General features: G+C 47.4%; 2 protein-coding genes across 2 annotated transcripts in view; one reads left to right on the forward strand and one right to left on the reverse strand.

Moving 5' to 3' along the window:
• LOC147024845 (phospholipid phosphatase 3-like) overlaps positions 1–10,869 on the reverse strand; it is a 58,754-nt gene extending 47,885 nt beyond the window's left edge. The window contains exon 1 of the mRNA XM_085885168.1: positions 10,682–10,869. Coding sequence (XP_085741294.1) covers positions 10,682–10,745 — 64 coding nt within the window. The 5' untranslated portion in view covers positions 10,746–10,869. The remainder of the gene's footprint in view (positions 1–10,681) is intronic.
• Positions 10,870–11,042: 173 nt separating this feature from the next.
• The window catches only part of MMACHC (metabolism of cobalamin associated C), a 33,788-nt gene continuing 31,494 nt past the window's right edge, over positions 11,043–13,336 (forward strand). The window contains exon 1 of the mRNA XM_085885172.1: positions 11,043–11,245. Within this exon, the coding sequence (XP_085741298.1) occupies positions 11,216–11,245 (30 nt within the window). The 5' untranslated portion in view covers positions 11,043–11,215. The remainder of the gene's footprint in view (positions 11,246–13,336) is intronic.

Consider the following 13,336-nt stretch of genomic DNA (forward strand, 5'->3'; position numbering starts at 1 on the left):
CTTTGCAGAGGAAGAAGCTAAGACCGGAGGCCCAGATTTGGAGTCGTGGTCATGTGCTCCCAGCTATCTGTATTGCGTGCAAGAGCAAAAAAAATAATAATAACAATAATAATAATAATAATAAATCCCTATTTTACCAAAAACCACCGGTATCGCCGGTCAGAATGAGGGCCTGGTAAAAGCTGAGACAGAGACAGCAGGTGAGTATCTCAAACAATATACATCAAAACAATTTTATACAGTTAGGTTATTTCAGTAGATAAAGGTGAAAATGGTTCTAAAAAAAACAAACTTTTAAGCAAATTTTGTATACGTTGTGCATTTGTACCCCAGATCAAAATAAAGACGCAAGTACTTCTTTGTATACCTGCTCAGATCTCTACAATGCGAACAACAATTACAAAAAAAAACGATAACAGCATAAATCATGAATAATCCCTTGAATAACAGGACTATATTCCTTGCAGGTCAACTTCAAGAAGCTGCAGAGATCAAACAAGATGACAGGATACTAGTACACATAAAGGGAAAGGACCATGTAGCAATTGATGTCGGGTATCCCAAAACTTGTTACAGAGACTACACTCAGTTCCTCAGCAAGAAACCATCAGAGAAAGGAAAGCCGTACGTGTCTTTATAATTATGCAACTTTGATATGCATCTGTGCCCATTGTCAAAAGCATAAGAGGAAATGTTCAAAAATAAAACGACATCTGCTTCTACAGAAACGGATAAAAGAAAGCATATTCCCTGCTCACTGCAGATGACAACTTTGTAGATACTTTCACAGACCTTGGAACAAGCTTCACACTGGATGAAGGGACATTTGTGATACTGGAGCAGTTTGTATGCACACTGTATGGGCTACCAAAGTCACACAATGTGAATGATGCTCGCTACAAACTGTTCTGCCTTGCATCATCATCACTGCCAGAAAGAAAGAAAAATCATACTACCAACTCGTGGTTCTCTGAGACAGAGCATATGCACTGAGAGGGCAAATTGCCAAGCAGCTATATTGAAGCTCTCTCTCAATGCAACAATCAATGCACCTTCTCCTGTAGGTCATGCTTGGCAGTTGCAGGACGGAAAAGTTGCAGTGACCTGGATGACCCAGAAACCAGCACCAGACAACATCCTGAAAACAGTGTACTGTAGCTGCAATCAGGGTAAGTGTGACTGGAAAGACTCGGTGTTCTTGCATTACTGCAGGCCTGTCCTGTACAGACTTGTGCAAGTGCGTTGACTGCATGAAAACAAAGAGATCAGATGCTGATCTAGTCAGTGAGGTCAGTGGTGATGAAGTGTGAAGACAGCGATGAAGAGTAAAGTAAGGGACTTTCATCCGTTATATAAACAAAACAAATTTTGTGAATGCGATATTTTACTCTCCAGGTAGGCATGGTGATAGTGTACAATATAATAATTGTTGCTTTCTTAAATATACACTTTTAGATTTTTATTGTCAGTCTGCTATTATCAAAATATACCACTACAAGCATGATACAGATAAATGGTCATTACATGGCAACATCATGTGATATTATCATGATTTACTTGAGAATTCTCAATGAATCTTGGAGAAATTTTTTAAAACTATTTTGAGCTAATTTAACCCGTCTGACACCTTGACCTACATAAAAGGTCAAAATCATTACTGTGATTCATAAATCAGGCATATAGAGATATTTGAGTACAGAAATATGCGCGCGCGCATGCGCGAATACACACACACACACACACACACACACACACACACACACACACACACACACACACACACACACACACACACACACACACACACACACACACACACACACACACACACACACACACACACACACACACACACACACACACACACACACACACACACCATTTAAAGGCCATTTTCCCCGCTAAAGCAGGGGTTAGCCTTGCGGGCCCCATGACAATCTTCTCCACTTTACCCTGTTTTCTGCATCTCCCCTTCTTAATCCCCTTACCCACATTTCCTCTTCCACCACATTTAGCCAAGTTTTTCTCGGTCTTCCCCGTCCTCTACTTCCGACTACACTCATTTCCAACACTGCTCTCACCCAGTCACTTTCATCCTTCCTCAACACATGACCCAACCATCTCAACCTGTTTCTCTTCACAACCTCCATCACAGACTCTATTCCCATCACCTTCCGCAAGTCATCATTTGTCTTCCTCTCTCTCAACGATACTCCACACATCCACCGAACCATTCGCATTTCCAGCCTTTGTTGCTGCTCCATGTTCAGTACCCATGTCTCACTCCCATAAATCATCGTACTCCTCATACATGTAGCATACATCTTTCCCTTCAGCTTCAACGACACTCCCCTCTTCGTCAGCACGCCACTCAGTTCCCGAAACTTCTTCAATGCACATCTCACTCTAGCAACCGTCGAAGAGTCTGATCCACCTTCTCCATTCAGCATGTCTCCGAGATAGCAAAATGTTTTCACACCTTCCAGCTTCACACCATCTCCAAGATCCAACTCAACAATTCCTTCATCTGCAGCTCCCTCTATGCACACCTTACACTTGAATGTAGCTGCCACACTGGTTAATGACCCTCTCACCCCACTACATTTTCGATGAACCCATTCAGCACACATTGTACACTGAATGGAGTTCACTCCGACACCCTTCCTGCACACAGCACACGGCTACTTCCCAGTCCTTTCCACCTCACCACATGCTTTACCATGTATAGACCTTCGTCTTTCCGATATTCACCTTCAAACCTTTTGCCTCCATACATTCTTTCCATTTGTTCATCTTCTCCTTCAGTCCATCCATACTCTCTTCAATCAACACCAGATCATCTGCATACAGCAGCTCCCACGGTAAACTCCCCTTTACCCTCCGAGCCAGCACCTCCATCACAACTACAAGAGTACAGAAATAAATGTTATATATCAATATTTAACTGGATATAGCTTGTTTTCCAAGTTTTATTTGAAAAAAATGGATATTGTGACCCCTTGACCCCACCATACACAAAAACTGCAGGATTTTGAGTGGAAAACTTTTAGTATATGATTGGTGGGCTTATTGGCAAGCAAAAAACAACAACAAAAAAAAACAAACAAACAAACAAACAAGTCATGGTCTGAGTTCAGACGGGTTTCATTCCCGATAATCCGTTAATTCTTGCCGGCATGGCTTTGGCAGTTTCCGCTCGGCTGCCACCGAGCCGGAATTGGTACCCTCTCGTTGGAACAAAACATTTTCTAGCCACTTTTTTGGGGTACAGCTGATGGCCGAGTAGGCCCAAGGATCAACGCTGTGTTCTATTGAGTTTACGCTGTAAAATCATGCTCTCAACAGACGAACTTGGTCTCATTCTGGAGTGTTGAATTGTTTTCTGAATAAAAACAAGAAGGTAAATTACGTTAGAGGTAGGCCCAGAGATATCTCTCGGTCAATTTGCCCGCCCTACATTTTCCATACAGCCAAACCAAGTCGTTTAACGGCTCCACCTGTGGACAGGAGTACGGCAGTCTCAAACAAATAAAAAGATGCTTGGTACGACAAAGCTTCAACACAGACATTAACAGGGACATTTGAAAGATAGTTCCAATAAAGCATTATTAATAAGAACCACAAACCTTTTCGTTCTGCACTGCTCAGGTGAAATTCACACAAAGTGAATGAGAATGAAGAGGAACCGATATAGGCCACCTATCAACAAGACACCAATTCAGACTGAGATGGACAAGATCGTTGGCATCCTCAGTGAGAATGGATACCCTGAGCAGGTCATGCAGAAGATTCGTGAACAAATCCCTCACTGCTGCAGATGAAAGAAAGATGGGTCCTGAGAAATGCCCAGTTTACATCAAGATTCCTTGGAAAGGGAAAAATGTCGTAAACATATGAGGAATAAATCAAAAGATGCATTTCAAGCACATATCTCGTCTGTCCAAGTGTAATTTTCACTTCTCGACATATGATCCCTGCAGTCAAGAAGGATGTTCTGCCTGCCTCAAAACTCAGCAATATTATTGATGAGTTCAAGTGCCGATGTGATGCTTGGTATGGAGACAGAACTACCCAGACCTTAACTGACAAAATCAAGCAGCAGGTCCCTTTGTCCATCAGGAGGAACACTAGCAGTATGACAATACAACCGGTACGTGTTTGCAGGAAGATCCCAGCATCGATCTCAACGCCGTGTGCATCTGCTGTTGGACGCCATCTGCTTGAGAATACAAACTGTGACGAACAGTATGGTGTGGATACATTCAAGATATTGAGTAGAGGACGAAGTACATCAACACATCTCCGAATACGAGAAGCGGTGTTTATCGATTCCATGGATCTGACGTTTTGTCGGCCAAAAAAAAAAAAAGTTTGTCCTTTCACTTTGCTTATTTGTGCAAAGAAGAATAAGAGCAACACAAACCTGTCTCACAATCACAGATGCTGATGAAGAGAATTCTGCATTGGCTCTAGTGGCTCAGCCCCAGACTTTGCAACCTACAATTGAAGTGCTGAACACTGAACAGGCTCCTCTCACCTCGAGCATTGGGAGGTGATGTCAGCAGAGAGCATCCAATCGGAATTGGTCTTGTTGATAAGTTCGTCTTCATTGTCTCATTCACTTTGTGGTTCTTGGAAATGTCCTTCAATGTCTCTGTCTATGTCTATGATGAAGTTTTGTAGTACTAAGCATCTTTTTTATTTAAGCTAACAGTTAATCCCGATAGATCTGTATACTGCAGTATGAAAAGTTGACTTTTAGCTTTATGGATGTGCAGAGAGGAACTGACAATGAGTCATCAGTTTGATTTGTTTCGTAAATGTGATGGATTAGCTGCTGCAACAACACTTCAAATTCGCTGCTCATGTATAGTTTTACTCAACAGATATCCCCAAAAAACTCCATTGGCAGAGCAAAGAAACCCTGCCAGCAACGCATGAAACCGGTTCGGCGTCTTCAGATTCAATTTTTTGTTCAAGTTCAACTTCAGAACATGTTCTGTATATATTAAATTTATTATTAGGTCTTTAGTACTGTATTTAATTTGGTTATGGTTAGGATGAGCAAAAATTACCGCCCAGAAACGCATCCTCAATGTATAACATGATTCATACGGGAAAACTGCTTTTGTTTTACGCTTTTTAGGAACGCATCTCGAGTGTAAATAGGGGATCAGGTGTACATGAAAAAAGCCACGAGTGGTCGATTAAAAAAAAAAAAAACTAGCACAGGATTAGAACAGGATCAGGAGAAAGAAGCAGCTGTGGATAAAGCACTGGGGTGGATAGAAGGCCGGCTCAGGGAGCGTTCGACACGACACTTTGGGAGTTATTTTCTGAAACTTACGCGTACAACCGGTGCGCAGCTGCCATTTCCCCAAATTCCTTGGATGTGGGATTCTGCTTTCAATATGATTTATTGCGATGGTCATACAGGCAGGCGTGATCGGGCCACGACTCTATGAGCCGGGCCTTTTTCTCTTCTGACCAAAGATGTGCCATATTGATGGTATGGCCTGAAATCACTGAAAGCTGAAGTTTAATTGGTCAAAACGTTGACCCATGATGGTGATTGTCGTAGACCGTCACACACCACACGACGCATGAGTGTTGACGACAACTAGTTGTAAAAGTTGAACATACACGAGAAACTTTGGAGCCAGGAGGAGGCCATTCAGCTCATCATGCATGATCTCTCGCCCCCCCCCACCCCCTCTCACTGCACTAACTCCAACATCATCACCCATCCACAAACAAGCCAACGACAAGTCCTGTAAATATTTCCAATGCATTCCAATTCCCATTTTAATCTGTACACCCCTTCCACTGCCACTACTTTTCCAGAGAGATCATTCCATGCATTAACCACTCTCTGATTGAAAGCCCCCTGCCTTAAAACTGTACTAAATCTCATCTTCTTTACCCTTAACCTATTCCCCGTGGCCCTAACACAGTCCACTTCACTTTACCCATCTTGCCCACATCTTAAACATCTCCATCATATCCCCTCGGAATTGTCTCCTTTCCAGTGTATAAAGTTCCGCTTCCTTCTACTGTTCCTCATAGCTTAGTCTATCTAATCCTGGAATCAAGCTGGTAGCTCGACGCTGCACCCTCTCAAAGCAGTTATATCCTTCCTCAGATGTGGCGACCAAAACTATACACAATATATCAGTTGAGGCCTCACTAAATTCCGACACAGTGTTAACACGACCTCATATACAGCGTTCAAGTATATTGTTACGAATTCTGGCCCGCCTGGTGTGCGAGGGATTGCGCAACTCCAATCGCAACCGCGTCGCCCACCGGATGGACAATTCAGTCATGACCCTCCTGGAACTACCGCCAGGAGCCAGTCACGGGTGGGGGTTTAACCTCACCACGATCGTGCCAATTGCCCACCTGCGCAGGATAGGGTTGCTCGCCAAATTCGACCTACCTAAGTACCTGCGCGAGTAGTCGACCGGGCAATCATACCTCGCCGCAGGTCAGCCTACGACACGAACCGCTTAAGCGGTCCGTTCCGTGTTACAGTGATAACCGAGCGGTGTTATCGCCGACCTCGACGGATGCGATTCTGTTTACCGGGCGTTCAAAACCCACTACCAATTTATTCTGCGATTCAAGATGGCACTTTCAAAAGGGGAAAAGATGACGAACAGGATACATTTCACACAAGGACATTTATTACAACACACACGTATATAATGCCAAGGAAGTCATGCAATGTACAGGCACATAGAAAGTACTACTACCGACTACGATGATGTACAGTCACTTACACAGGTCTACTTATAGGGACACAGCGCCACAGCAGTCATACAAAAGCAAAAAAAAAAACTCCCCATAGGCAGGGAGGTAGACGGGGTTTGTAAACCTTTATGGCACGGGACCTGGAGGACCGAACGGGTCCCGTGAGACCGAAGGGTCTTACCCGCGCCCTTGTGGCGCGACGGTGAGCAGGTCGCGACGTCGACTCCCCACGGCCTTGCGGAGCCGCGCCTGATCTCGGGCCCCTGGTGTGGTCAGCGAGCTCTCTCCGGCGTTGCTGCTGGTGCTTCCACGACCCACGACCAACGAGGAAGGACTGAAGGGCAGAAGGGGCTTCAGGACCAGAGAGAGAATGGCGTCGACGACCCAGACGAAGAGAGTGAGAGCGAGCTCGACCCTGACCACCAAGAGAGGGGAGCACTCGACCCCAACAGAGAGAGTGAGAGCGAGCTCGACCCTGCCCACCAAGAGAGAGAGAGAGCGAGAGAGAGAGCGAGAGAGAGAGCGAGAGAGAGAGCGAGAGAGAGAGCGAGAGAGAGAGCGAGAGAGAGAGCGAGAGAGAGAGCGAGAGAGAGAGCGAGAGAGAGAGCGAGAGAGAGAGTGAGAGAGCTCGACCCTGGCCACCAAGAGAGAGAGAGAGAGAGAGAGAGAGCGAGAGAGAGAGAGAGTGAGTGAGCTCGACCCTGGCCACCAAGAGAGAGAGAGAGAGAGAGAGAGAGAGAGAGAGAGAGAGAGAGAGAGAGAGAGAGCGAGCTCGACCCTGGCCACCAAGAGAGAGAGAGCGAGCTCGACCCTGGCCATCAAGAGAGAGGAGCACTCGACCCCGACAGAGAGAGAATGACGTCGACGACCCAGACAGAGAGAGTGAGAGCGATCTCGACCCTGGCCACCAAGAGAGGGGAGCACTCGACCCCGAGAGAGAGAGAGAGAGAGAGAGAGAGAGAGAGAGAGAGAGAGAGAGAGAGAGAGAGAGAGAGAGAGAGAGAGAGAGAGAGAGAGAGAGAGAGAGAGAGAGAGAGAGAGAGAGAGAGAGAGAGAGCGAGCGAGCTCGACCCTGACAGAGAGAGTGAGCCCCGCGAGTGGTCCGCCTTTTATAGCGTGGGGCTCCGCCCTTCGCTCCTCCCCGTTTTCGGCTCCACCTCCCTTTGAGAAAGTTCCCGAAAAGGGACGTTCCCTCACCCCGACCGCCTCACGCTGTTCATCCACCAATCGGCGGCGAGCTGCCCTCCCCCTTTCCTTCACACCAAGCGCGGGGAAAATAGACGGGAAAAAAATCCGCGCGCCCAAAAGGGAACTCTTTTGGTTCCCTTTTTCGTTCGACGGTTTTCCACACGGCTTGTTGCTTGCGTGGTGGTTTGTTCAAAATAACGATAGAAAAGAAAAATGGCTATCACAAAGAGTCGCAGCCCGGTGAATCACACAAATTCCCTTTAAACAATGGTGGGGAACTATCTGCACATAAACTTAGTGTCATAACTGATCTGAGGACCCTTTATGGTGTATTGCGAATTTCCACAGCCGTAACAATATAAATCAATTGAAATAAAGAAACCGAGCTGTTTGCTGGTTGCGGCGTTGTCTGGGGGTGGAGCTGTTGCTGATGCAGTCAGTGCCCTCAATTACCTCCTCCTCCTTCATGTGGAACACAAGGCTGAGAGCAGCATCATTGTCTGGGAGCATGGCTGTGCCGCTGATGTGGTGCCCTCTATTACCTCCTCCTCCTTCATGTGGACCATAAGGACGAGAGCAGCATCATTGTCTGGGAGCACGGCTGTACCGCTGATGCAGTGCCCTCGATTACCTCCTCCTCCTTCATGTGGACCACAAGGCTGAGAGCAGCATCATTGTCTGGGAGGACGGCTGTACCGCTGATGGAGTGCCCTCGATTACCTCCTCCTCCTTCATGTGGACCACAAGGCTGAGAGCAGCATCATTGTCTGGGAGGACGGCTGTACCGCTGATGGAGTGCCCTTGTTTCCAATAAGCTGGTACTCATTTTGCCAACCTCAGAAGGATGACGGGCTGAGTGAACCTCACCTGGTGTTAATTCAACAGCAGCTCAAACTGAACACCCGAATATCTTCAACAAAACAACTTAACTGCTAAGCAAACACCAGGCCTAAAGTACTGTTAAACTCCAGGTTCGTTTTCCGATTCATGGTCAAAATAAAGCATTCAGTTGAAACGATGTAGTTAATCATAAACTGATGATAAAAAGTGAACCAATTACCTTAAACCCCACTTTTCACTGTACATGCACAGGGTCATAATGTTCCCAGTACTGACCCCTGAGGTACCCCACCACTTGCATCCTTCCACTTACAGCCACGCTTTGATTCCGACCACGAAGCCAGTTTGCAATCCAATTAGCTACCTGCCCAGTCACTCCACAAGCCCTCACCTGGCTAACAACCTCCGATGTGGTCCCTCATCAAATGCCTTCTTAAAGTCAAGATATACCATGTCCACTGCCTTTCCCTCGTCCCCCCAATCAGACACTGCTTCATAGAACACTAAAGGTTTGTTAGACAGGAACTACCTTTGGTAACCCCATGCTGACTACCTTTTAATTAGTTTGTATTTATTTAAATGGTTCCTCATCTGGTCCCTAATTCATGTCTCCAACACCTTCCCCACAACTTAAATCAAATTAACAGGTCCATAGTTTCCCAATTCTTCTCTGGATCCTTTGTTCCAGAGTTGTACGATGAACATGTTCAACGGTCACACACTGTACGGTTATCAAATCCCGAACTGTCCTCGGACGGTCATCTTGTGGCGGCCTTTCGGCATCAGGTACAACACGATGAAAACAAATGGGACATCGTGTGGTAAAATGAATACTAATCGTAAATTATACAAACTTGTTTATTCAGACGCTTTACCTCACACGATCAGATAACACAGCATGGAATCCAACGATTACGTACGAACACGAACACGCACACACCAACACGCGCACACACCAACACGCACACACACCAACACGCACACACACCAACACGCACACACACCAACACGCGCACACACCAACACGCGCACACACCAACACGCGCACACACCAACACGCGCACACACCAACACGCACACACACACACACCAACACGCACACACCAACACGCACACACACACACACCAACACGCACACGCCAACACGCACACACACACACACCAACACGCACACACCAACACGCACACACACACACACCAACACGCGCACACACCAACACGCGCACACACACACACACCAACACGCGCACACACCAACACGCGCACACACACACACACCAACACGCGCACACACCGACACACGCACACACCAACACGCGCACACACCAACACGCGCACACACCAACCCGCGCGCACACCAACACGCGCACACACCAACACGCGCACACACCAACACGCGCACACACCAACACGCGCGCACATCAACACGCGCACACGCCAACACGCGCCCGCACCAGCACGCGCACACACCAACACGCGCACACACCAACACGCGCACACACCAACACGCACACACACCAACACGCACACACACCAACACGCACACACACCAACACGCACACACCAACACGCACACACCAACACGCACACACACCAACACGCACACACACCAACACGCACACACCAACACGCACACACCAACACGCGCACACACCAACACGCACACACGCGCACACACCAACACGCGCACACACCAACACGCGCACACACCAACACGCGCACACACCACCACGCGCACACACCAACACGCGCAGACACCAACACGCGCACACACCAACACGCGCACACACCAACACGCGCACACACCAACACGCGCACACACCAACACGCACACACACCAACACGCACACACACCAACACGCACACACCAACACGCACACACCAACACGCACACACTAACCGAGGATCAGACAGAGGACGTCCAGGCAGATGGAAACGACTGGATGGCCCCGAGCCAAGTCCATCCCGAACCGCCACCCCGTGTTCGGCGACACAAGAAAGGTGTGGACGAAACCCACAACATTCCGCGAGCCTCACCCACATCAACTTTCACGGAAACCAAACCTTCCTCTTCCTCTTCCTCACACGTCGATTCGGATTCTCAAATATTAATATTATTATTTACACTCTCAACCTGAAGCCTCGTTCAAAATAATCACAATGTCCTCTTGGTTTCAAATAATAAAAAAAACCGACCTTGCATTGCAACTTAGGTTATACACCGCTTACAAATATACCGTCAAATAATTCGCAAGCGAAGTGGTCTGATGGGCGCTTGCGGGTGAAACTCGCTATAAATTAGTAGTGTTCCTTCGGTTACTCGTGTTGTTATGACGCCAGATAACGTTTACCTGTGTGTTTTCAAATTCCTTGTCATATAGTTAACTAGTAAGAGGCACTGAGCGTACACAACCATCCTTAACCGTGTTGTGGAATGCCGACCGAGGACCTCGCCCCCTTTTTGGTGAGTTTTTTTTTTATCCGCTCTCACATTTTCACCTTTCTTCGCCGTTTTCTCCGCAAACGCTTGAGTCAAGCGGCCAATCAATCGGCTTGAGCAATTGACACGTGACTTTCAAACAAAGGATCACCCACCACGTGGATGGTGTTTCGAACAACTCGTGGCCCGTTGGTCGATTGGACCAAATTTTAATTGGTATTCACGGCTTTGTGGCGATCCACCGAAACAGGAGCTTGTCTTTCACCGAGCCCGGATGTGCTTGGGCCGGGGTGGGGATTATACGTTCGTTATTATTATTGCCAAGCGATATGACTATTATTGTTGTTGTTAATATTATTAGTATTAATTAATATGTGGTTTGTTACAATGTTGTCATTATTACGTTTTTTTTTTAATTTTTAGCCGCGTCTCGCGCAGCGAACGCTGGGTCAAAGAGAGATCCGCGCTGTTCTTCTTCTTCTTGTAAATAGAAAGCCGTGCCGTTGGAAAAACCTATTAAGCTGCTCTATACACCTCAATGTAGCCTGCGTTTAAAACACCAGTACGGGCCCGTCGGTGCGTGCCCGGAGGTGCGTGCCAGCATGTTCTCTCTCTCTCTCTCTCTCTCTGTCTCTGTCTCTGTCTCTGTCTCTGTCTCTGTCTCTCTCTCTCTCTCTCTCTCTCTCGGGGTCGAGTGCTCCCCTCTCTTGGTGGCCAGGGTCGAGATCGCTCTCACTCTCTCTGTCTGGGTCGTCGACGTCATTCTCTCTCTGTCGGGGTGGAGTGCTCCTCTCTCTTGATGGCCAGGGTCGAGCTCGCTCTCTCTCTCTTGGTGGCCAGGGTCGAGCTCGCTCTCTCTCTCTCTCTCTCTCTCTCTCTCTCTCTCTCTCTCTCTCTCTCTCTCTCTCTCTCTCTGTCTCTGTCTCTGTCTCTGTCTCTGTCTCTGTCTCTCTCTCTCACACCTCGAAAAGGCACATCCGCGGGTCCCCAGCAATATTCCTGGCAAGTTTCAATCGTGCAAAAAAAAAAAAAATAAACATTAATTGTGATGTCATAGCAACGTGTCCTGTCATTGGTCGACAGATAAATGGCCAAAACTTGGGAACCGCTCGTCCAATTAATATCAAACCTTGAAAAGCACATCCGCGGGGCCCCGGCAATATTCCTGGCAAGTTTCAATCAGATCGGACCGTCGATCGTGCAAAATAAAAAAATAAAAATAAAAAATGAATAAATAAATAAACATTAATTGTGACGTCATTCGTGACGTCATAGCACCGTGTCTTGTCATTGGACCGGCGGTCGTCGAGAAACGGCGGTCGCAGACAGACAGAGAGACAGACACACACAGAGATTGCTGGAATTATAGATAGATGTCTCCCCCAGCATGCACGCACATACACTCTCAGGGGCATCAAGGGGTGCAGGTGCGTTGCCTAATATGAGGGCCCAGGGTCCGTTGAGGGGCCCGAACTTCTGCAACTGTAATTTTTAATACGTGTGTGTGTGTGTGTGTGTGTGTGTGTGTGTGTGTGTGTGTGTGTGTGTGTGTGTGTGTGTATGTGTATGTGTATGTGTACGCGTGTGTGTATGTGTATGTGTGCGCGTGTGTGTGTGTGTGTGTGTGTGTGCGCGTGTGTGTGTGTGTGTGTGTGTGTGTGTGTGTGTGTGTGTGTGTGTGTGTGTGTGTGTGTGTGTGTGTGCGCGCAACACCAATCACGCCAAAACTAATGGGCCATTTGCCACCAAACTTGGCACATGGACCAAGTTCGACCTCGTGGTGAACTTGGGCGACTCAGTTTCATCTGCAGGCATGGGAGTTCGGGAAGGAAGGGTGATGAAAATTCTTTATGTAAATGTGTATCGTGTGGCGCCACCTGGTGGTCGTGGCCTTGGGGTATTACAAGTCAGCTGTGGAGATAACTTTATTTATTCATTTTTTTCACTGTACACGTCCCCACGTACTGGGAAGCCCCAAAGCCAACTTCCACCAATCAGCAGATGCAGGGGAAGTCCGTGAAGGGGAAGTGAGGGGGGGGGAGGGTGAGAGTCTGGAGGGAGGGGTTGAGATTTTCTCTGATGAAATAATACGAGATGAACTCATTGAAAAACCCC

The sequence above is a fragment of the Eptatretus burgeri genome, chromosome 6 (assembly GCF_056783735.1).
Source record: "Eptatretus burgeri isolate ZD-2024b chromosome 6, Ebu_testis_v1, whole genome shotgun sequence".
Taxonomy (NCBI): domain Eukaryota; kingdom Metazoa; phylum Chordata; class Myxini; order Myxiniformes; family Myxinidae; genus Eptatretus; species Eptatretus burgeri.